The sequence below is a fragment of the Mytilus galloprovincialis genome, chromosome 8 (assembly GCF_965363235.1).
Source record: "Mytilus galloprovincialis chromosome 8, xbMytGall1.hap1.1, whole genome shotgun sequence".
NCBI lineage: Eukaryota > Metazoa > Mollusca > Bivalvia > Mytilida > Mytilidae > Mytilus > Mytilus galloprovincialis.
The window spans coordinates 89755694-89782426 of NC_134845.1; the positions used below are offsets into that span (position 1 = coordinate 89755694).

The 26733-nt window shown below is 31.9% G+C and overlaps 3 protein-coding genes across 8 annotated transcripts in view; 2 read left to right on the top strand and 1 right to left on the bottom strand.

Moving 5' to 3' along the window:
- The window catches only part of LOC143042804 (stromal interaction molecule 1-like), a 37866-nt gene extending 20804 nt beyond the window's left edge, over positions 1 to 17062 (bottom strand). For 4 of the 5 annotated variants that reach the window (XM_076215268.1, XM_076215265.1, XM_076215266.1 and 1 more), the window contains exons 1-7: positions 16768 to 17062; positions 12182 to 12303; positions 7119 to 7233; positions 5301 to 5412; positions 3926 to 4044; positions 2928 to 3102; positions 1012 to 1102 (exon numbers count right to left, since the gene is read on the bottom strand). In XM_076215268.1, coding sequence (XP_076071383.1) covers positions 1012 to 1102; positions 2928 to 3102; positions 3926 to 4044; positions 5301 to 5412; positions 7119 to 7233; positions 12182 to 12303; positions 16768 to 16888 — 855 coding nt within the window. In that variant the 5' untranslated portion in view covers positions 16889 to 17062. Of the gene's footprint in view, positions 1 to 1011; positions 1103 to 2927; positions 3103 to 3923; positions 4045 to 5300; positions 5413 to 7118; positions 7234 to 12181; positions 12304 to 16767 lie in introns of all 5 variants that reach the window. The other variant, XM_076215264.1, reaches the window with a different exon arrangement.
- LOC143042808 (uncharacterized) overlaps positions 1 to 26733 on the top strand; it is a 98107-nt gene that overhangs the window by 7288 nt on the left and 64086 nt on the right. The gene's annotated exons all lie outside the window — the stretch shown is intronic.
- The window catches only part of LOC143042805 (pancreatic secretory granule membrane major glycoprotein GP2-like), a 48513-nt gene continuing 45891 nt past the window's right edge, over positions 24112 to 26733 (top strand). For both annotated transcript variants that reach the window (XM_076215270.1, XM_076215269.1), the window contains exons 1-2: positions 24112 to 24245; positions 25095 to 25289. In XM_076215270.1, the coding sequence (XP_076071385.1) occupies positions 24194 to 24245; positions 25095 to 25289 (247 nt within the window). In that variant the 5' untranslated portion in view covers positions 24112 to 24193. The remainder of the gene's footprint in view (positions 24246 to 25094; positions 25290 to 26733) is intronic.

Genomic DNA, 26733 nt, shown 5'->3' on the forward strand with positions numbered 1-26733 from the left:
ATGACCGCAGAGGTCCAACCCTAAACATTTGGGCCAAAAATGGACACAATTTTCACACTTGATACAGGTCTGAATTTGGATTGTAATTAAGTATTTGTCAGTTTATTTTCGATTTATGAGTTTGACTGTTCCTCTGGTATCTCTCACCCCTCTTGACACATAAAGAATTTCTACACCAAAAAAAAAATCTTTTCCTCATAATATGGTCATAATCTCAATTCAAATTTCCAATAGAGTTTGCTACCATTATAACCCATTTAAATACATCATAAAAGTTTAACATAGAAAATAACACACATTATCATGGCTAAAATTACCTTCATCAGCATTTTTAAAATAGTAACTTCTAAAAATATATAATTTACTATATTTGATTTGTATTACTAAAGTTATTGTACAAAAACCAAATGTCTTTGGACGCTGCCTACGTGATACCAATATAAAAACCAAATGTCTTTGGACGCTGCCGACGTGATACTTAATATAAAAACCAAATGTCTTTGAACGCTGTCGACGTGATACTAATATAAAAACCAAATGTCTTTGGATGCTGCCGACGTGATACCAATATAAAAACCAAATGTCTTTGAACGCTGTCGACGTGATACTAATATAAAAACCAAATGTCTTTGGACGCTGCCGACGTGATACCAATATAAAAACCAAATGTCTTTGGAGGATGCCGATGTGATACCAATACAAAAACCAAATGTCTTTGGATGCTGCCGAGTGGTACCAATATAAAAACCAAATGTCTTAAGATGCGGCCGATGTGATACCACTACTGTTAATCAATGCTTATTTTAGCCTTCTCAAGATTAACCAAAGATTTTGTAAAAATACTGAAAAAGAAAGCAAATCTTATTTTTCAAAAGATATAAAAAATTGACCCTAGTTTCTAGTTCTTTACACCATACAAACTTTTACATCAACTTGGTAAAAGTATACTGGTTCTTCTTCGACACCAAACTGAGGAAAAAAACATTCCTACAGAAATTCATTTCCACTTACCTTTGCCATTTCTATTTCATCTTGATATTTCATTTCTAACTTTGTTTTCTCTTTAACCACCGTCAGCTGTAATTCTTCTGCTTCGGTTAATCTATGGGTAAACAAAAAAACAAACTTTTTTTTTAAGTTAAGAACTTCAACTGTTATCCTTATATTTTCAGAAAAGGTTCAAAATAGAAATGTTCCCACAAAGCATAACAATATCTGAGGTTTTTTAATTGAAAATAAAGAAATTGTAAGTTACTGTAACTCTTAATCTATTTACATGATATATGAGTAACAAGTTAGTTTTTTTTAGTTAACTATAGTCCTCATGTTTTCAATTATGCAATCTTAATCTTGGGATCATTTTAAATAACATCTAAACCAAACAGAAAGTCCAATACATAAACTATCCCATTGTGTGCTAAAATAAAGAAAAGAGATAAATGGGCTAAAGAATAAAGAACCAAATAAGTTGACCTGAAAATTATAAAGTACTGAAACAAAGACATGGTATGCATGATTTTTTTATTAGTTGTTAGTGGCTTTGAACTAGCTGTCAGATAACTGGGAGCACTCTCAGATCTTTTCATTGTGTCTTTTTGTGTCGGCCACGTCCACTTGTATTTTTGTCCATCTGATGATGTCCTTTTTTAACTGATTTTTATTGTTCGTTCTTATGTTGTACTGTTGTACCACTGTACCAGGTTAGGGGAGGGTTGGGATCCCGCTAACATGTTTAACCCCGCCACATTGTTTATGTAACTATGTGCCTGTCCCAAGTCAGGAGACTGTAATTCAGTGGTTGTCGTTTGTTTATGTGTTACATATTTGTTTTTCGTGCATTTTTTTATATAAATAAGGCCGTTAGTTTTCTCGTTTGATTTGTTTTACATTGTCTTATCAGGGCCTTTTATAGCTGACTATGCGGTATGGGCTTTGCTTATTGTTGAAAGCCATACAGTGACCTATAGTTGTTAATGTCTGTGTCATTTTGGTCTTTTGTGGATAGTTGTCTCATTGGCAATCATACCACATCTTCTTTTTTATATGGTATACATACAGTAGTATGCGATTTAAAAAAAAAATCATTCTATTTGTGCATATAAAATTAATAACTTCTAATAAAACATTTTGAGTAGAATTATCATACTTAGATTTCAACCAATCATAATACTGGATTTTGTGTTTCATGTAATACTTTTGTTCCCTGACTTCTGAGATCAATTTTATGAGACAGAGCCCATGCCTGGCTTTGCGGTCATCAAATTTTTAAAGCTCAATTAAGGTACTAGGACTCAAAAATCAACCAATCAAAATACTGGATTTATATTTCAAGCACAAATGTTGTGCCCCCAGTACTGAGTTAGTTTTATTACTTACAGCCCTGAGCTAACAACATGAACAATCATAAAACATTTGAGTGTAATAAATGTAAAAGTACTCAATCATAAACCAATCAAAATACTGCATTTGGTATATCAAGTGCAAATCTTGTACTCTGAGTACTGAGAAAAGTTGTATAGCTGGGAATCATGATGTGCTTATGATCTTAAAACTTTCAAGAATGAGTATGTATACAGTACTCTCTCAGAATAGTCCAATCGTAATACAGGATTTTTCAAGCACAGTGACACATTTTGTACTCCGAATCCTGAGTTAAGTTTTAAGACAGTGAGCCCTTGGCCTTTGCTCATACAACTATACTCAGTACTTGGGAGTTCAACATTTGTGTTAATTACACCAAATTTGATAATTTGATTGGTTGATTTCTGGGACTAATTACAATAGTTGTATTTCGAAAATTTTATTGACCACAAGCCTAATCAACCAAATCATAATACTGGATTTGGCGTTTCAAGTAAAAATTTTGTACTCCAAAAATACTGATTTAAGTTTTATCACCGTGAGCTGCTGAACTAACAAAAACATACTTATTCTGAACATCTTTGAGTTCGTCATCAGCTTTCTGTAAATTCTCCATTTCTCTCAGCATCCTCTCCAGTTGACACTTTGACCTCTTGTTCTGTGAATATGCAAACCAGGACACGCCCACCACAAAAAACGTGGATAAAATGAGAGCAATGTCTTTCAACACATTATGACCATCTAAAATAAATAATCAAACAAACAAAAAATGTCTATATACTGTGTGTTAAACTGGTTTTTTTTTTTAAATATTCATTTAAAGGTATAAATGGTATTGGGGTATTAATTTAATTTAATTATCTTGGATCTATTTTCAGTGAATAAATAGATGCCATATACATTTTTAAACATTCAAAATAGAAAAAATTCGAAAATGTCCCTGTAGTCGTAGTCTAATACCATATCTTCAAAGTAATGATGTAGATGAATGGTTGCATAACGACCAGCCCTTACTCTTTAATGCTGAATTTAAGAGGGACATGCTAATATGTAAGCATTGATCAGGCGCGGATCCAGAGGGGGGGTTCCGGGGGTTGGAACCCCCCCTTTTTTCCCCCCGATCAATGCATTTGAATGGGAGCATATAGCTGGAACCCCCCTTTACTCTGGGTTGGGAACCCCCCCTTTTAAAAATGGCTGGATCCGCCCCTGATTGATGCAGACCTTTTTTTAATGAAAAAGCTATTATGCATCTAGCAGTTGAAGAATTAAACTGTTTACTTGGTTTGTTATAATGTGAGCAACACAAAAGGTCCCACATGTGAAGCAGGATCTGCTTACCCTTCCAGAGCACCTGAGATCACACCAGTTTTTCATGTTTTTGGTGGGGTTCATGTTGCTTAAGTGTTTAGTTTTCTATATTGTGTTTTGTGTACTATTATGTGTCTGTTTGCAGTTTTCTTTTCAGCCATGGCATTGTCATTTTATTTTCGATCTATGATTTTGCCGGTATCTTTCGCCCCTCTTTCAAGATTATCTTTTAACAATTCAATATTACTCTTACCTTTTGGAGGTCCAAAGAGGACCAAATCCATGGCCTGAACTGATATTTTCTGTCGGTGAATTCCATTTTTTATTCCTAACTCTGTCTTCAGTGTGTTGGTCCCTTTAGTGATAGCAAGTCTGAAAATATGAATTCCATTCATGTTATTATTTGGGTGTTCCGTATATATGATATAGTGATATACAATGTTAAATTTTGGGACATTTTTTAAAAATACTACAATACTACAATATAATTGTGCACTTTATTACAGACTGCCCAGAATATATAATTATCATAACTATTTATATATTATACTATAGTCAAGGTCTAGCATAAAAAAAATGTTTGGCTTCTAAACTTAAATTCAATAAATCTAATGTCACCTATTACAAATTACAAATTGTATTATCATGATTATCAAACTTATTATTTGCATTCATAAAGAAACATTTTTGTTGAAACTTGTCACTTTTTTGTGTCTGTTTAAAGTTAGGACACTGTAATTCATGTGGTAATTCAGTTGTTGTATGTAGTTAAGTTCATGTCTGCCATACTTTATTTTTTTAAACTGTTTTTTTTAAATTTTCTATTTATATATAAACAGATTGCCTAAAAAGGTTATTTTAACACACTATTTAATAGGTAAATATTAGAATGTTTAAAACATTTTCAATGCGATAAAAAAAATAAACACAATATTTCACTAGACAAACAAGCCTCATCAAGCCTGCATCGAGGTGAAATCAATTGTAGATAAGAAATTATATATATAAAGCTAGTTTTCTTGTTGAATTTTGGCGGAGAGTTGTTTTATAGGTTATGCAATCATACCACATCTCCTTGGGAATGGCATCAAAAGTTCAATGAAGGATAAAAAACTTAATTCACATAGTTTTTTCACTGACACCCACACCCCCCTCTTAACTTAATTTGGGAAAAATTGATTGACCAATGGGGATATATGTAAAATCGATTTTAGATTAACAAAACTTGCAGCAATGTTGACCACCCTTCCCCAAACTATTTGATTTAAGTTTTTTATCCTACATCGATCTTTTGATGTCATCCCTTATTTACATGTACATTCATTTTTGTGTCATATACATGTATATAGTAAAGATAAGATTTGAAACCATACATGGTATATTTATTTCTAAGCACTAATATTTTATGCTTCATCAAAGCAAAAAAAAAGGATTAGTGGGTTTTTTTCTTGGTCTTACATATGTTTTAGTACTCAATAGAAAAGAACTAGTATTGAGACACCTGCAGTATTGTACTGGTGTATATCTAAACATCTTACCAAATGCCACAAATATTATATCAATACTCTATTAATATTTGTACAATAAAATTTTAATCTAAGATCTTTTAAAATATGCAGATTTCTTACCTAGGCATAGAACGTCCAATGATATTATGTGCCCTAAAGGTGGCACTGTACTGTGGTAAATGTACATGTGACTCTAACCAATGGACCACATCATCTACTGTCCAGTTGTACACTGTGAAAAGAACATGGAAAATCAAAACAATGGATCTGATCATCTACTGTACAGTTGTATGCTGTGAACAGAACATGAAAAATCAAAACAATGGATCTGATAGTCTACTGTACAGTTGTATACTGTGAACAGAACAAGAAAAATCAAAACAATGGATTTTATCATCTACTGCACAGTTGTATACTGTGAAAAAAAACAAGAAAAATCAAAACAATGGATCTTATCATCTACTGTACAGTTGTATACTGTGAACAAAACAAGAAAAATCAAAACAATGGATCTAATAATCTACTGTACAGTTGTATACTGTGAACAAAACAAGAAAAATCAAAACAATGGATCTAATAATCTACTGTACAGTTGTATACTGTGAACAAAACAAGAAAAATCAAAACAATGGACCTTCATTCTTATCATCTACTGTATAGTTGCATACTGTGAAAGGAATTCCTTCATATTTTTATATCATAGCGGAATATACAGTATGGGTTTTTTTCTCATTATTGAAGGCAGATTGGTTGCCTTTCATTGCTTATATCCACTTTCATTGGCAAGCATACCATGCATACCTGACATCTCTTTATTTTCATAAGAAATAAATGAGGAACGTGTCCATGGAACACGAATGATGCCTCCAGCTTGCATCAATTGTAAACATGATAAAGAGAAATAGCCTGGTAAAAGTGAAACCTCCCCTATTTTAAACATTATCTGTGTTTTGTGGTAATAATAATATTAATAACCAATTTTGGGTGAGACAAGGAGAGCTTTGGGAATGACACTGCAATGTTAGACAGTAATGTATCTTCTATATACTGTCTATCTAATGTGAAGATATATATATATATTTTAAGGCAAATAACTGTGAAAATCACAAGGTCATGTTTATCTTTGAGTTTATGACGTCTTTACACTAAATCCATTGGATGTGTTCTGATTGATAATTTAGTCTTAGATGTATGATTTTTTTAATAGTTGTTAATGGCTTTAAACATGTTGAACTAGCTGTCAGAAACTGAGAGTACTCTCAGATCTTTACTTAGTGTCTTTTTGTTGTTGGGATATATATACAAGTATCTGGCAACGTCCACTCTGTGTTATATTTTATATGTATACCTCGAATCTGATGAGTTAAGCCTTTTCAACTTATTTTTATAGTTTGTTCTAATGTTGTACTGTTACACCACTGTTTCAGGTTAGGGTAGGGTTGGGATCCCGTTTACATAATTAACCCCGCCACATGCTTGTCCCATGTCAGGAGCCTCCAATTCAGTGGTTGTTTGTTTATGTATTACAATTTCTTTTTCATTCATTTTTTGTACATACATTAGGCCATTAGATTTTTCTTTTACATTGTTTAACAATGTCATTTCAGGGCCTTTTATAGCTGACTATGCAGTATGGGCTTGGCTCATTGTTAAAGGCAGTACAGTGACCTATAGTTATTGATTTCTGTTGTCATTTCTTGAGGAGACTTGTCTCATTGGCAATCATACCACAACTTATAATTTATATCTAGTTGCTTGTGGCGAGTTGTCTCATTGGCAATCATACCACAACTTATAATTTATATCCTAAGTTGCTTGTGGCGAGTTGTCTCATTGGCAATCATACCACATCTTCTTTTTTATATCTAACGTGTAATTTTGGAGTGAACCATCTTTGAGTGTGCTGTACATTTAAATGTTGAAACACCATATTCTCACCATCTGATTTCATCCATGCTTTCCATAAATCATCCACTGAGATCAAGGAATCATTATTATGGAATATAGCCACTCGTTCTGATCCACCTGTATATTGTAATTCTTCTTTCAGAAACTGAAAATAGAAAACAGCAACTTTAATAAATTTAAAGACTCCAACTTTCAAATTATCATCGGTATACTGTAAATTTAGAAATTATTGCGATGTTTTTATTATTGCGAAAAACGCGACAAGGTTTTAATCCCAATAACTGAATAATTTAAACTCGCATTTGATTTTTTTTTATATTAATTTAACAATTAAGATACTTCTCAATATCACAAAAGTTGGTATCGCATTTTAGTCTAAAATGACAAAATCGCAATAATAAATGCAGGCAATAATTTGTGAATTTACAGTATTAATTTTAAATGAGAATTATTTATCATGTTTATATTTAGAGCTAGATTTTATAATTTTGTTGCTCGGACTGAGTTGTGGTCTCTTTAAATTTATTTCAAAAGGAAGGAAATTTTCAACATTCCTGAAATACATATAAATTATTGAAGGCCAATTGCATAGATTACATATTGTACACCATGTATAATGCACTAAATATCCTTATTAATGTACGTATATACATCATGTACATATTTATATGAGAACAACCTGTTACATATGTAATGTATTGATATGCTATAGACGTATAGATACAATCTGTTTAATAACACCTGTATATGATTTCTATTTCTATTTCTATATATATAAATAAACATTGATTTCTAATAGAAATATTTTTTATAAGTTGTAAGTTCTTAATATTTACTCCAGTAAATTTCATAATTCATAGCGGCATTCCTTTGTAAACATTACCTAATTGATGAATTTAAAATAAACATTGTATTTGTTTTTAATAGATATATTTTATACTACCACTTCTAAACATTTGCATAATTTCATAATTCACAATCATGGTATTCATTTGAAAATATTACCTGATTAATCATAATGTTTTCTAAATATATATTTACATTTTTTAGGGCAATTGTTATATTCTTTTATACTCCAACTTCTAAATTCTTTTATAATTCATAATATGGTATTCATTTGTAAATATAACTTGATTGATGTTATAAAATTGACAGTTTATTTACATAAATTTTAAGACTCCCCCGTTTTACGTACACATGATGACTATATGTGTGTACATTGTCTATGTTATGTGATTTAGTAGAGCCCTGGATTGTATCGTGTACAATATAATGATTCACTATAATCATGATAATATGACTTGGTGTTCGGACAATTTTACAGCGTCACTTTTATAAGATATCACACCTTTTTAATGGATACTGTACATGCTGTATACATGTACATATATGTCATCTAAAAATTTAGACAATATGAAAACAAGGAGCCCACTTTATATAATATTTCAAATATTTTTCTCAACTCCTATTTTGACAACTTGGGATCGGCACTGTCAGGACATAGACTGCTCTCTGGAGGGTTTCATTGGGAGGGGTCTGATCTCAGGTCCTGCTTATTGTTTTGTCAGATTCCTGTATCCTCTTATCATTGTTATAATAACTCTTGCTCGTAATTTTACCTGTCCCTTCTACTTTGTTAACTGTTTTCTTGCACAATAATTTGACTTTTACTTGTCACGCTTATAATAAAACCGCCAATCCAGTGTCACAATTAGACCCAAATGAGACCCACACTGAAGCCTGCATGACTTGTACCTCAATTAAGTTCAACTGAACTCACAGAAGAACTATGATTGCTCATGATCAGAGTTCATACTATATATCACTTGGAAAGGCAAGGATTCTAATAAACAAAGGTCTGAAGGTCCCTGAACTTTTTATTCCCATATCTTTTGAAATTTAAAGAATTAGACTCTGTTCTCCAGAGATTAACACGTGACATATGACTTGTGATTTGTAAATCCTTTAAACTAAAATTCCTTGTACCCCCCCCCTTTTTTTAAATTTTACAACCAATGCTTTTATATATTTTTAATAAAGTTTTGGAGAATTATGTATGTCATTAAACTGTTTCTTAATTAAACCACCTGTACAACACCTTCAAAGAGTTTGTCATTTACACCTTTCCTGTGTGGGTAGCCCACTCATTTTTGGAAATTTGAAATTTAATACAAATGTCAAAGAGCTAATTAAATCAACACAGACATGACAGACCAAGTGTATCAACCTTTATTTAAGGGAAAAAATGCTAGATTGACCCTACTGCAGATTCTAAATTTCAGAAAGACCTGATTTGTAGTTCCTGAAAAATATAAAACACAAGTTTTATTTATAAACTCAAAGCTTTACTGCGGGGCTATAAATAAAATCTTTTCCTTCAAAATTCAATATTAATCAGAATATCTTATTTTCTCAACTTTGTCATTTCAGGGTCTTTTATCGTGTTTTATCTTTTAACAACTGACTATATAGCCATGTGGCATGAGTTTTGCTCATTGTTGAAGGCTGCACTGTAATTTCTGTGTCATTTGGTCTCTTGTCAAGGTTTCATCATTCCACTGTCTTCTTATTTTTATTTTCTACTTACTAGAATGTAAGTTCAGATGTTTCATAATTTTGTCTCCAAAATGTCTACATTTACATGCGTATATATATATATATAACCCTAATTAGCTTGTTTCTATTATAGTATACCACACTGCATATATACATGTATATTTCCCCCCTAAAGTTGCTCATAAAATAGTCCATAGCTTGAACTATGTACATGTATAATATGCCCTTTAAAATATCTTAAGGAAACAAGTACAGTATTAAAAGAGATTATAAAAAGGAATTAACTACTAAAAACAAGGTTAAAGTAATGTTTAAAGTAGTAAAACATATATTGACAATATATCAAATCTATATTACATGTACTTATTTTTAATTTAACATCCTTAAGACTAAGTCATGTAAGTGCAAAGTAGATACATAAAAACCTTGAAGGCGCGTGCACAACACTGGGCTTCCAAGTAGTGACTGTACAATGTTCACATGTATGCCCTATTCACCTAACACAGGAAATAATTATAAAACAAGGCTTGAAATCAATGATATAAAATTGAGAATTGAAATGGGAAATGAGTGACAGTGTCAAAGCCTTTTGCAAATTAAAGAGACAACATAACTCGACCATAGAATAGACAACAGCAGAAGGTCACATATGTACATGTATACTGTAAATTCAGTTATTAATGTATGCATTTATAAATTGCAATTTTGCAAAAAATGGACAAAATGGACAAAAATGCTAGATTAATAATTGTGATTTCAGGAAAATCTACATACAGATATATATAATGTAGGCCTTCTAATCTGGGCCTATTATAGCTGACTACATGCGGTATGGGGCTTTGCTCATTGTTGAAGGCCGTACGGTGAACTATAGTTGTAACTGTCTGCGTCTTTTTGGTCTTTTGTGGATAGTTGTCTCATTGGCAATCATACCACATCTTCTTTTTTATACTATATTAGCTATCAGAATTTGAGTTCTTTTTATTGTGGACTATTTTTTCTCTTTTACACATTTCCCATTTCCATTCTCAATTTAATTCTATTATAAAATCATCCAAGATAGTTACCATAGTAGAAAATATAGAACCAAGGTACTGGTTGATTAATATATTTTTGGTGGGTACCAATTTTCTTTGATTGAGAGAAACTTGCATTTTCGTGAATATTTAATTTAGTGGTATGTATTCCTTTAGGAAATTTGTTATCCCTTGAACATTTAAATTTGTGGTTCCCCTGTATCAATGAAATCAACGAAAATTGGTATCCAACAATATTAATGAGTCCACAGTACCATATGGACCTTTGGTGTTTTAAGTCTCTGGGGAGAACACTGATAATAAAAACCTCACAATAATTTCTGAATTAACAGTACATGTACTGGTATATGAAACTGTTATATAAAAAAAATCATGAGCATAATTAAAAGGATTAAGTGATAATGAACATGATGAAGGTCAGATGTTATGCCAGGGATGTTATGGTCAATTTCTTTGACCAGTATACACGTACCATTGATTATAATGGTCAGTTATATATAATTATTCAATACATTCACCTGGCCTCCCATGATTCCAATACATCTTGATAACACCACATTATAAATGATTAAATAATGTTCTAAATTCCTGATAAGATTTATTACTATTGAATATTTATTACTTTTACAACATTTTATGTATATTTATATACCTATTTAGATTAATGTATGTAAATGAAATTTACACCATGGTAAATTATTTCTTGATTAATGCATGATTAGGATTCAATAATAAACAATTTGAAAAAAGATTTGACAAATTAGATTTGAATGCATTGGTGATGTTTTAAATGGTAACATTTTTACGTTATGATGATATGCATGTTAAAAGTCAATGATTTAACGGGTATTAAAACTCTTACATTGTGTAAAATGTGAACCCAAATCTTTCAAGTAGGATTGTAAATTATAGATTTACATGTATATACAAGGTCGATTTTTCAGCAAACTATTTTATACAACATAAACTATAAACTAAATAAATACTCTATATATCAGGTAACCTGCAGCAGACAGCTTTTGATTTTAGCAGACAACATTAGAAAACTGGCAAAATTACAAAAAAAAAAATACTTTTAACTTTCTTATTTGTTTATTTTCTTGTTATTATATACCAGGCAGATTTATAAGGGTTAAATACATACTTATACATTTAATGCTATGACTTTTTACAAGGGGCCCACCCCCACTCTACAGTTCAGAAATTACTAAAATTTGGCTTCCATGCATCCTCCATGCTATACTTTGAGATGTTTTTTTCCTTTTGTTCATATTGTCCTCATGGTCATAGTCAAAACTGGGATTAGCTGAAGGATTTTACACTCCCTCCCTTTCCACCCAAGTTTTGACCTTCATAACCAAGCTCATTTCTTACATATTGGTCACCATCTATATCATACATGTACATACATGTAGTCATGCATGTGGTGTTATTTTTTATCACTTCCACATGACCTCTCCCCTCTCCCACCCCCATTCCAGTTAGACAATAACTACATACCCCTTTGCTTTCCTGTTGGTTTACATTGCCATCTTGGTCATCGTCTATCATATGATGTAATTCATTAATGGCTTCCAAACTCAGTTTATCTGTACTGCATGATGGGTCTTTCTCATCACATTCTAAAAAGAAAATGATATCCATGATATATGTTAACATTTTTTTCTTACTAAAACACTCTTAGAACCAGACAAAACATAATATTTAAGGCAGCTAATCACTTGTAAATTTGAAGCATATTTGATTACTGTAAACCAACTTATTCTTGCAGATACTTCATTTTTGTGTTACTAGCCCTTTCTCATGTTTCTAGTGTAGACAATTGTAAGTATTCATTTTCTTAATTTCATAGGGAATGACTATAAGCATGAAAAGATCAGTTGGGTGACTGTAAGAGAGGGCTTTTATGTCACTGTTTCCCTCTATCCTAGGTTAGCCACAAATGGACACTCTGACATACAGTCTTTTGGTATGTATAACACGCACATTTATACCATAGGTCATGTTTCTTGTAAGAGGGGTGCATGTAATACATGACTACAAACAATTTCTTAGTCTTGTTTTTAGGTCCAAACTCCGACAAAAGAAAATTTCAAATGAAGTGAAGAGTACGGAATATTTTTGCTAAAACCTTGATTGTTTTTATGTTTTTCATTTCTCAATCATGTCAATTTTATACTATAAAACTGAACATCACACATATACCAGGACAGACAGATCTATCTCACTTCAATATGCTTAGGCCAAAAGAAAAAAATCTTGTGTTAAGGGTTTCACCATACATGCTAAATATTACCTTTCCTTACTAAATAGTAATAACTACAATGTCAATGAATGTATAGGAAGATGCGGCATGAGTGCCAATGAGACAACTCTCCATCCAAAAAACAATTTATAAAAGTTAACCATTAAACATGTTATAGGTCAATGTACGGCCTGCAACACGGAGCCTTGGTTCACACCGAACAACAAGCCATAAAGGGCCCCAAAATTACTAGTGTAAAACCATTCAAATGGGAAAACCAACAGTCTAATCTATATAAAAAATGTCTAAGCAAGGTTTATAAAAAATTGATACTGAAAATAGTATAAAGGCAACAATTAATTTTCATATTGATCACCCCAGGTCTATCTGTCTATGGTGGGGTTCATGCTGTCTCTACTTTGAAAAGTGGAAAGCCTAGGCCTGATCACAGACATGACAGATACTTTTGTTTGTACAGAGTACATGAATAAAAAAAAATATTTAAAAATAGGAGGTTCTAAATCAATCAACAATCATGACAATGTTCAGTGTAAAAAAAAATAAAAAATTAACAAAATTGTCCTCACTGATGTACATGTACAATGTGCCATAGTGCTTGTTAATGTTTATAGATCTACCATATTGGGGTAGGTTAGTTCGTCAATAAAATGCTTAGTCTTTTAACTTCTAACCCCATATTCTTTGATGTTTGGCCTTACTATTGTTTACTAGTACTCACGGATAATGAAAACAGATAAACGATGCACGCCATTATCACCGTTGTGCAGCTTCTTCATGAGTTGATAAAGTATTTGCAAATTGGTTATAATACTGATTATTGTCCAAAGAACATAAGCATATGTTGATGAAATATACATGTATAATACTTTTCATCGTCTATTTCACACGTCACCTATTACTAAATTTGTTCAAATTATTTGAAAGATAATGACCGCAACATGGTAAAATGATGATGATTTTACTGGTTAATAACTTTTAAATCATGTTGTTCAAGCTGTCTGAATTAGCTTCCCACATTTGTAAAATTTAGCACCTTGCATCATGTTTATAAAAATTTATGACTAGAAGTTAAACAGCTGCTATAAGTGAACTACTTGTAGAGGTACAAATGTAAATGTCCTTAAAAAAGCTAACAAAATTAAAATTGAGAATGGAAAGGGGGAATGTCATCAATGGTCATTGTCATCAAAGATAACATCCCCGACCAAAGAGCAGACATTTCCGTTCAAGAACCCTGAATTAAAAAAACAAAACAATGATATACATGTGCATGACAAATATCACATAAATATATAAAAAAACAAGATGTGGTATGATTGCCAACGAGAACACTCTCCACATCAGCCTAAATGACACAGAAAATGAGAAATGAATCATGTGAGTAATTCAAGGCTTTTGCCAAGTGTTGTTGTATGATTGGAGATTCATTGTGATGGTGTTATTCCACCTCAAGGTTTAACATACAAACAATGTATTAAATAACAAAAGTTCTTCACACCAGTTTTTATGTTATTATAAATTATTGATAAAATAACAATGACCATCATGACTATCATGACAATGTGATAACACTGTTTTCTTCAACCATTGACTCTGATATTATGGGATGAACACAAATCTCTATCATATACATGTACACGTATGTCTATACTTACAATTTGAAGCATATTTTAAAACATGTTACTGTACTTTGTTTTTTCTGCATTCAAATTCTGTACAATACTGTTAATTCAGAAATAATTGCCATGTTTTTTAATTATGTTCCAAAATCAATCAAAGTCTTAAAGTGGCATGTAAATGTACATGCATTGACATGTACATGTATATGTGCACTTTCATAAGGTCAATTTCTATCCAACGCAGTAAATATATAAGATAATAAGAAAGAATTGAGTTTTAATGTATGCTTTTAACATATATATTGCATTTGAATTCCCAAAATCAATAAGCCTTTAAACATGTTAAAAGCTTTATGGAAATTACAAAAATGATCGCCTTTGAATATGTACAGCTGAAATCTTTAAAGCCATGCAAGAATTATCAATATTCTCTTTGTCTTTTGAATAGTTGAAATCTTTAAAACTATGTGGGAAATATCAATATCAGAATACATATATATTCTTTTTGTGTTGTTAAAGGGAAGATTATGCCATCAAAATACATTATAAAAACAGTCTTAACATAACCATGACAATGCAGAAGAATACAAACATTGACAAATGTTACGTACATGTATATCATGTACAGTTTTTGTTGACAGTGTATAAATGCATATGTACATGTACATGTAAATATACATACAAAGTTTACAAACAAGTTACCTTCTAGTTTATGCAGTTATATACTGCAGCTGTGCTATTTGAGCAGTCAAATTGCATTGACCGTACCTTTTTATTCATATGTGATATACAGTCACTGACCATGTATCATCTTGTTTATGATGTTGACAATGTGTTTCCGTAGAGTTTTATTTCTGACGTCAATAAAACATACAGGCTCGCAGAAATTTTACGTCTTCTGCTCAAAATTTGGAAATGATGGTTTTTACCCTAAATACTTCATTTAGAACATGTACAGTTATAAGAGTTGCAGTGTATAAAGAATAACCATACATTGTCTCAGCACAGCCTCGCTTTCTACCTGTTTCTAAGCCTTGTACAAATAACATTGATATTTCGAGACAATGTATGGTTATTCTATATATATATAGGAACCAGAAAATCAGTCATTTAAATTTAAGTACTTGAAATTTAGGTTTGAAAAAGATGAATGCTTGCCAAACATCATTAGTCATGATAGTGACAATAAGACATAAAGGAGTAGGTCCAAAATGTCCAGTAAGGGGCGATTTTGGCCTCAAATTTCAGGTTCATCTGACGAAAGATTTTGCACACTTTTTAAACACTAAAAGTTGTAAGTGCTATTTCAGTTGATTCAATTAGTTTATGAGAAGAAATTTAACTGATTTAGTCACTAAAAACGCACTGATTCAAGCTTAAATAAGAAAAATCTATCAAATATACATGTATGACAAAAAATGTTGCTTTTCACATGATTTTTGTCAAAAATGAAAGTAGCCGCATCCATGTTCATCCTCAACCTTTATATACATGCATATGATATATGTTATGTATTATCATCAAATACAACTTACATTTCAATATTATGAATGAACACAAATGCGGCCTATTTCAATTATGACGGAAACTGTCTTAAATTTAACTAAAATGCTAAACTTGTGAAGATTTTAGTAGTTACATGTAAGCATGACTTACTGATGCTAGTACACGATATATGTGCATTGTATTGTCAAAAACAACCATATTTATGTAGCAGAAGCATTCTACTTTCCAATATATACATGTATAACTAAAAGTTTACATTTTAACAATTTTGTATAACTGCTATATTTTAGGGCCAAAAAAGGGTCTTACTGGAGGAAATTGGGAGTATAATCCGTGATTCGCGGTTTCACACCGCTACACTCGGAAAACGGTGATTAGAGTTCGTGATTACAAACTCTCTGGGCGTACTGTATGACTGTATAGGTCCTTCTGATATTTTTTAACTATTTGGAAGCATCCATGATCCACAAAATAGTCTAACTATATCATAAGGACTATAGAGCTAAAGTGTACTGTTCCACTGCTAGGCCAACACTGGAAAACAGCCTGATTTTAATTACATAATTACCATGATCAATATCATGTACATTGTACATGTATAACTGAAGTATATATGGCCATAGTAGGATATGGGAGCAGAGAATGAGTGTGTGAATGAGAGAGATTTTACTTTTATGATTCTTTAAGTTTTATACCTTCTTTGATTCCTCCCTGTTCTGAATTATCACACACAATCAAAAGCGAGTTCAACAAAACTGTTACAACAATAAACAGTGTGGTTATCACCGGCGATCTGGGCCAACTTCTGGTTATCATATTTTGTACTCCCGGTAATTTTTAATATTTATCCTGCAATACATTAATTTCTTTGGAACTTAAATCCGGTATTTGAACATATAAATTCATCACAAATCCTACAAGTAATGTGGAAATTCAAAAAAGAATTTGTGTGTTCATACGTATCATTCTTCTACCGGAAGTTTATGTGATACATTGGGTAGTGCTAAAAAGTTGATCAGATGAACCGATGTTATCAAACAAATAAATCTTTAAAATGTGAGGTTAAAGCATGAAATTGATCATACAAAGTTACGGGATCCATTAAATCAACTATTAACACAGGCACTTGTCTCAGAAAAAAAGTCCTATATACCTTCAGGTATATACAGAAAAAAAATTCTGAGGACGTGACCGGCTATAAATTATTTAATCCATTAACATTGTCTTATCATATGAAATTATTTTTCTTACTTTTCCATTAATAAAAGCATTAAATCAAACAATATTAAACATAATTTGAAAGAGGTTTGAGAAATTTTCAATTACTTTTTCATAAATGTTGTTACAGATATCCGATACTGAGGAGACAAAAACATTAAAAAAAAAAAAAAAAAGACAGAAATCACCAAATTATGATAAAAATCGAAGAAAATAAAAGTGATTAGATAGTGAGCTGAATTTTAAACATGTAACAGAAGAGTTTGCGAGTACAAAAATAAATAGTTTTAATATGAGGAAAGCTACTAGATATGACAAATACATTTTTTTTATGATTTTTATATTCCTTGCCCGATTGACTTATGTTTAAGAAAGCAAAAATTAATGAAAAAAAAAAAAATGTCAAGACAAAGTGATGTCCCCACCCTCCACTCTGAAGTAACTGTATTTAAAAAAGTCAATGTAGGACTTTCGTTGTTGTGCCGGGGAGAAACAATTGCTGCCCCCGCAAATGCAAAGTGTTATTCTAAAATAACTATAACATTTAACCGCTTCTACCCCAAAAATTACAAGGTTCAACCAGAGACATATATACATGTCTCTGGTTCAACTATCTCCCAAAAGAGTTTGAGAAAGGCAATATTAATAAGAATAAAAAAACACAAAAAAACGACAACATGCATCCTTCAATAAATTTATAAACAGCCAGCATAGTGAAAACTTCCTAGTATTCAAACTTTAATTAGAAGGAGTTATCTGGAAACGCTCCTCTTATGCAAGTAAATACTAAAAAAAAAAATCCAAAGTTCAACTAACTCCCAAAATAGCAAATGATTATAATAAAGATCAAACCCCTGAGCACTATACACCTTCAAAATATATATATGTACACACAGCCAGCAAAGTGGAAACTTCCTAGAATTCAAAAAGTACCATGGAGGAGTTATGCGTAATAACTAATAGTATATAACCATATAATGGAACGGACGGATGGACGGACGGAGAGGAGTTAAACAATATGCTTCTCAACTTTTAGTTACGGGGCAATAGAATAATAATAAATTGAAAGTACTGGAAAGCATTTTATACCTTACCTTCACCTCTGTATCTTTAACCCTCTTTGTAGAGGAACCATACGTTAGTATGTAGAGCTTGTGAGCTCAATTTCTATATACATTTTTTGTACAGAGGATAAAGGCAATATAGGAACGTTTTACTTGCATTGAGTCAGAACACCAACAATTATGGAATTATCAAATAGACATTTGAGAGTTTATCTGCTGTAATTATTTGATCACTGGTGATGACCTTAAGATGACATATGACTGTTAACTTTAATGTTTGAATGATCATTTTTTTTTTATATAAATAAGGCCGTTAGTTTTCTCGTTTGAATTGTTTTGCATTGTTTTATCGGGGCCTTTTATAGCTGACTATGCGGTATGGGCTTTGCTCATTGTTGAATGCCGTACGGTGAACTATGGTTGTTAATGTCTGTGTCATTTTGGTCTCTTGTGGACAGTTGTCTCATTGGCAATCATACCACATCTTCTTTTTTATATTGATAAAAGTTCACGGAGTTAATTTACCTCCATTATTCATTTTTTTTTAATTTTAAAAGGCTGAATGGCAGACTAGTATAAAGTTTAATTTGATCTCAAACTTTTACGGATTATATATATTTTTTTTGTTGATTTCAATACAATTTTATTGGTTACTAAAGAACACATTTAGTGTTATGTCCATAGGCACTTGTTTCTGTCAATGTGGGGTTTATATCATTTTTCGTACGGGTATGGATAGTAAACCCCACATGTTTCTGTCAATGTGGTGTTTACTATCCATAAGGCCGTACGAAAAATTGACAGAAACAATTAAGTGCCTGTGGTTATGTGATTTTATACCGATTAAACATTGCGTAATTTTGCCAGTATTAAGAAACACTTTACCAAGTTAAACGTATTTCAACAAAAAATGACATTGACAACAAATACATTGAACACAGCACATTGTACAAAAGAAGGAAACAGTCAAGAATGATTTAAACAATGGAGTGTCGATGGAGTGTCTACTAGATAAATCTCTTCCAGAGACCCTTGACATGTATTAATGTTAACAATAATAGGTCATCTTAAGGTCACCACACACTAAGCTATAAAGGCCTCGAAATGAACAATGTAGAACATATGCATTATTTAAAATCACAGGAAACAGCAGTACTCCCGAGTGTCAGAACTACCAGATATGGTTTAAAATCGTTCAGCTACAATGCTGCACAAATCATTAATGAGCTGCCGAACCATTGTCAAATGGAAACATCAGATTCTTTTCACCAATTCAAAAAGTTGATACGACGATGAATCCAAATAACAGACAATGCCAGTGCAGTGCATGCAAACACATAATGTGTTTGTGTCTGTACTTTGTTGCTTTTAATTTTTGCGTAACTATTTGATTTATTTGTATTTTAGTTGGTATAATCTACTGAGCTTTTTATTTCAACTGGTGCTATGTTTTAAGATATACTTTATTTTGCATACTAAGGGTTCCTAGCTACATGTACGAGATATATAAAAGACATCTAATGTATGATTTTTTTTGTTCAATCATTGAAAAATAAAACAGTGAAATAATAATTCGCTTTTAGCAGCCAGTATGATTCAATTTTGTAAAATTAAGCTAAGAAATGGCATTGATGATTTTTAAATTATTTACTTGCAAGTGAATAATTCGACTTCATTGAATCCGTATTCATGTGAACTTCAATGTAAACCCTTAGCTATAGAGATGGATAAAGCATTTTTAGTGTGTGTACGGTTACTTAAATGAAAATAATGTCATCATTTAAAGTGAAACAAAGGTAAATCATTTGATTGTCTGATTCGATCCACAAATAAAAATCATTCTTATACAGGTAAATATGACGATTAAAATTGAGAATGTAAATGGGGAATATGTCAAAGAGACAACATAGGAAAGACAACAGCAGAAGGTCACCAACAGGTCTTTATTAGCCTATACTTTTAGTCTATACTTTGAAATTGAACAGAAAAATCTAATTGCACGCGTTTGCTCTTAGCTTTATTTATATCTATATTTATGTTTATAGATTTAAGAGGATGTGGTATGAGTGTCAATGAAACAACTCTCCATTCAAGTCACAATTTATAAAAGTAAACCATTATATGTCAATTTAAGTATGGCCTCAACACGGAGCAATGGCTCACACCGAACAGCAAGCTATAAAGGGCTTAAACAAATACAAGACATTAGTGTAAAACCATTCAAACGGGAAAACCAACGGTCTAATCTATATAAAAAAGATAAACACTTATGAACCACATCAACAAACGACAGCTACTGAACATCATGCAGATTTCTGACTTCGGACAGATGCAAACAATTGCAGCGAGTTTAAACGTTTTTTTAATGGTACCAAACCTTACCCTTATCTGAAACAAAAGTGTAACATTGGTGGTCCAGTGGTTTAAGAAGTTACTACTACAATAACTAACCAGTCAACACTTGGGTTGTGAGTTCGAACCCCACTCGTTCTAGTGCGTTCGACTCCAATCTTAATTGACTAGGATTGTCAGTTTTCTTATTGAAGGTCGGTGGTTTTCTCCGGGCACTCCGTCTTCCGTTACCAATAACAAATGACCGGCATAAAATAGCATAAATGCAGTGCTTAAAAGTGGCCTTAAAACACAAAGAATCAATCAATCAATCAATCAATCAATCAATCAATGTAAATCGCTTATATGACCATCAGAGGTCATCACTTATATGACCATTGGAGATCTTCGGAGGTCAATTAGATAGTCAATTAGATAACGTCACGACTAAAATACACAAACAACGAAGCTACATATTATCGAGCCCATGACCTGAAAATTGTTTATTTTATACTTTTTACAATTTGGATAAATGTTTTACACGGTTATAATTCAAATATTAGAATTTGAGTCAAATCGGTGAACACGAATTTGACAGCTAGAACCTTTTAACTTGTATATGTCATCTATTGTATCTAACGATGTACTCTATGTTTATATTAATATATATATATATAAAATAAACTCATCATAGATACCAGGACTAAATTTTATATATACGCCAGACGTGCGTTTCGTCTACAAAAGACTCATCAATGACGCTATATGTTCTCATGATTTGTTTATATGTATTTTCTTTTTCAGTCAATTTGAAAAGCTCACTAGAGCTTGTGTTTATATAGTGTGAAGAATATCGACTGTGAAGTGAATAGGCTACACACCTCATAATATATGTAATGGGTGAATAGCAACAACGTAACTTTAATTGTATCATACCGTTGTGGCATTTTAGAGCCACTACAATTGTTTAAGTGTGGGTAAATTAATCTTCCTCAAGCGTCCTGTTTACCCTACAAATTTAGCAGTGTTGATATCAGTTTCGTTGCTCGCCTTTGAACGTTTTTAATTGCTGTTATATCTTTAACTTTATATGGGCTCCATAGAAACGTTAGCATATTCGAGGTTTGATCTTACTTATGCTTTAAATAGTAATATAAATATTCCTATTGAGGCAGGTAAATGACCTTCTTATTAAGTCCATAATACTGTTGGTTTTATTTATCTTCCCATTCATATTATGGTCGAAGTTTAGTTTGTTGTCAATCGTTACTCCGATGTCTTTTTCTTTCTCGGCATGCTCAAATGTGGTATTTGTGGTTGGTATCATGTTGTTTTTACATGTAAGTACTTTACATTTATCAGTGTGAAATCCTAACAACAAAGTATTTGGCCAAGTTTCTAGATGAAATAAGTCAGTTTGGATCGCATCACTATCATCTGTTGTTTGTATTTGTCGGAAGACTTTGGTTTTTTCAGCAAACATGTAGCGTTTGAGTCAACGATTTCTGGCAAATCATTTATGTAAATGACAAACAATATTGGTACCCTTCCAGTAGGTATGCCGCTTGCCACTTGTTTGAATTCCGAGTAGCTGCCGTTGACACGTACTTGTTGTTTTCCACCACTTAAAAATGATTTTACCCATCATCTTATCTTTTCTGCTATTCCGAAACTCTTTAATTTCCCAATCAGTAGGTTGTGGGGGACAGTATCAAATGATAGGTTGTGGGGGACAGTATCAAATGCCTTCTTGAAGTCAAGGTGTACAGTATCAATGGAATCAAGAATTTCAGTACTTTGTAACTGGTAATCAACAAATAGTGTAACACAATATGGTATCTAACAAATGTTTCTAAAACTTTGCAAAGTATGCACGTTACACTTACTGGTCTGTCATTTGACGCCTGTATTTGGTTGCTTTCCACTATCCAGTGTTGCGGTATATATATATATTTTTATTTCAGTGACGCATTGAAGATAATGGTTATTCGAGTTGACTAGGCAATATATGTGGTGTCTGTCGTTCATGGAACACGTTTGATGTTGTTCTGTGGTTTGCATGTTGTGTCGACTATTATATAACTAGAACATTTGTAGTTGTTTGTGCGCTTATCGGCGATGAATGTTCTTGCATGTGGTTTTGCTTATTTCTGTCACGTAGTGTTGTAATTTTTCCGATATTTTTTTTTTATCTTATTATAAAAAGTAAAAATCACAAAAAATACTATACTCCGAGGAAACTTCAAAACGGAAAGTCTCTAATCAAATGTCAAAATCAAAAGCTCAATCGCATCAAACGAATGGATAACAACTGTCATATTCCTGACTTGGTATGTTCTAATGTAAAAAGTCATGTATTAAAACTGGTTTTAAAGCTAGCTAAACCTCTCACTTGTATGACAGTCGCTTCAAATTCCATTACATTGACAACATTGTGTGAACAAAACAAGCAGACACAATAGGTAAAAATATCACAAATAGAGGTACACGAATCCAAAGCACAAAGGCTCCACATTTAACTTTTTTGGGGGTTTAGAAATGAAATACTTTAATTTTGTGGAATTCAATGGTAAACTTCTCTTTTCAAGATAAGGATAAACCAGTCTTTGTAGCAGGTGTGTATATTTGCTTTTGAGAGAAAAAGTAATAAATGCACAGCCTTCCTAAATTCTAATGACTTCTTTAACCATAAAAGAAGTACGGTACAATTTTATTACATCAAATTATGTGAAAAACTGGGACATTTGAGTAACCCAAAACATTTATTTGACACACCCTTAGTCTTCCACAACTTAAAATTGCATGGTCCCATATATTTTTTTTTAACTATCTGAATAAAATATCTCCGAATGAGTAATTGTGTTGTTCACTGTTGTTTCGTTGCTATCTTCTTGACGAATATATGAAATCTTTGTTTAATCATCAATATCATTAACAGGTATATTTCGGCATGTTCGGGTTATTCAAACATTCGTGTCTTAGCATAAAATCAACTACTCGTTAAACTGAGAAGGAAACGAATAATTTAAAAATTAAAAATATCACGAACTATAGATGTAAATACAAAAGATGAAAAACTAAGCGTGATTGTTCATTCCACAATACATGAAATAATGTGTTGTATTTCAGCAAATAACACGGGTTCGCATTTCATTGTGAATACTTTGCAGTCCATTATGCATTATAACCCTTTCAGTGGAATGGTAAAAAACACAGGTATAAAAATGTGTCATACGTCGATAAACAATTTTATTTGCGAGGAGGTACACATACTAATAGTATATGCTTTCCCATATGAGGAAGTGTTCCCGACCTGTTTAAATTTTTAAATAGATAAAACTGATTTATTTCACCAGGAAGTTGATTTTTTTCTTCAAAAACCCTAATAAATTGTATTCATGTATTCACATTCTTTTGTTACAATACTGACCATACACAAAAGAAAACGTAGACATTGAAAGCAGTTTTCGAAACTAAAATAAAATAGTTTCTTTTGGATAATTTTAAGATGATTTGTATATTTCTTTTTCTTTGTTTAATAACAGTAACAAAACTGGAAGGTAAGAAGTTGCAAATAAAAATTACTTTGAATTTCAGAAGGACCTTTCTGATCAATTTAAATACGCCATTTTGAAAAAAAGAGTTCTGGTTTGTTTAGATTTATACATAAAATTCCATCGAATTTAAATCCTCGTGATAGTAGGTCCTTGATATTTCAGAGTCTATCAAAATTAATTGGTCAATAATCAGATTAATGTACAGCCTTTATCAATCACTTATTTCCTTGTTCAATGTTAATTTAACGCCAAGAGTACTTGTTTTTAGAAGCTGGTGTTTTTGAAGATTTTGTTCTATTTGACGAGTGGGTCCATCTTGTTAGCTATACATAGTTTGTTTGCCCAGTCGTCTTGATATAAGTGATATAAAACAAAATTGAAAGGTATCGGTTGACTTTGTTAAAATATAAAGGACAAAGTCACCAGTGTGTGCTTCGAATATAAAGAAAATTGGCCGTATTTGTCAGTTAGTAGTGAGCCGTGCTGGTCATAATTGTGCTATTTAATCAGATGAATTTAAATAGAGCTCTGAATATGTTGTATCCTATAGAATGGGAAGAGTTAAATGAGGACTAAACAAACTCCGATACGGAAAAGTATACTGAGTTGATAAATGACAATACTAGTACTACAAGAGAGAGAACACAAAGACAAGCATCTCGAACGACAATACAGCAGTTTATTCCAATGTGGTATTGATTAACTTTGACAAACTGTAATACTGTAAATAACTGTTACTTATTTGACTAAAGTTATAGAAAGTGAGTCCGTGTTCGTCTGTTTTCGCCACAAATACCTGTTCTTAATTATGATTCAGATACTTTTGAAACTTTTCTCTCATATTTCATTCAGATCCATGCTTTACAACAAAACTAATTGACGACTGGCGAAGATCTGTAGCCAATGCAGCTATAACAGGAGTATGTGATAACATTTTAGAGGAAGGATGGTACAGAGTCATATCTGATGCCGGAGAAATAATGCCAACTGAATGTCCAATTGGTGGATACCGTTGTGGAACGACATCACCATTTTGGCTATCATCAAGTAAGATGTACACAAAATACATCTTATCTAAGATTTCTGTTGTCATGTCCTATTTAGTAATAAGGGTGGATCTTTTTTAGGTCCTGTTACCCTATACTATATTATATCATATAATAAAACGGACCTTATTTATGCTTCTGATTCATTTTTAAGCTCTTTTGGGGAAATAAGCGTTGGGGCCTTGGAGGGGAAACATGCATTTTCTATTTCTTTAATTTAAAACGTAAATTCAAGAAGAATGGTATTACTTTTCTACTGGTGTCCTCGATCCAAGTATATTGATTTATAAACACACAGACAATAATGGAACTAATCACCCTTTTATAACTGTTTTCTCGTTATTTCTTTGATCCTTCATTTTGTTCTTCATCTGTGTTCATGCCTTTTTTAAACACAAGTACACTTATAAGTTGACACAGACTGTTCAATAAATATATTGTAGATAGATAGATAGATACTTTATTTTCTAAAAACTAAATACAAGTTTACAAGGAAACATACAATATGAATAAAAATTCAACGGTTGAGGTAAACAAATGTAGTGCATTGATATTAGTTGAGGTATAACATTAGGATGGCTGACATACGTGCTTAGTAACACATATAACAAAAGGTTAAAATAATAGAAGAAACAGTGCGACGTTAATGAGTTTACAGTAACATGAAGGAACTCACTTTTTTTTATTTAATTGAATTCACATAATAGATAAACATCGATTTCTTAAAACTGATTGCTTTTAAGTATTGATTGATGAACAAATTGGACTGTGTTAAAATTTAGTTTGTAAAAATAGTTTCTGTTCTTCAGTTGTGGACAGCAAAACAAATAATCTAATTCGTCGCCTATATCACAGGATCTACACAGTGCTACTACACAGTGCTACCCTAATTTAATGCATGCCGTATGTGATATATATTATCCGTTTTGCAAAACTTATTGTCACGGGTTAACGAATTAATAGCAATTGACGGAATCAAATGAGTCGAGTTTTAATTGCTAATTGGTCGGTATTTTGAACAGATATATTATGTTATGGAGGGGTAATTGCGAAAAATACCAATAAAGGGAAATTCGGTCCCAGGACTGGTATTTTTCGCAAAAACCCCTACATAACATGATATATATCTGTTTAATTACACAAAATAGATTTGGATTAAAACTCTATATATAGGTGAATATTTATATTTTTTTTACTTGAAATTTGTACTTCATTAACATGTTTATGCATAATTTTGAGGATAAGAGGATATTATCATAGAACCGCGGGAATTATACATGTACTAATACGCGTTAGCTCATGTTCTTATATAATGTCATCTCCGAAAACAAATTGGCGGGAAGATGCGCGAGAGGTTAAAAAAGGAATATCCAAAATTGCAAAGACCATGGTATTTGAGGCGAATTCACCGTCAGTGGTGAAAAACGGGCACATTCGTTTGAAAT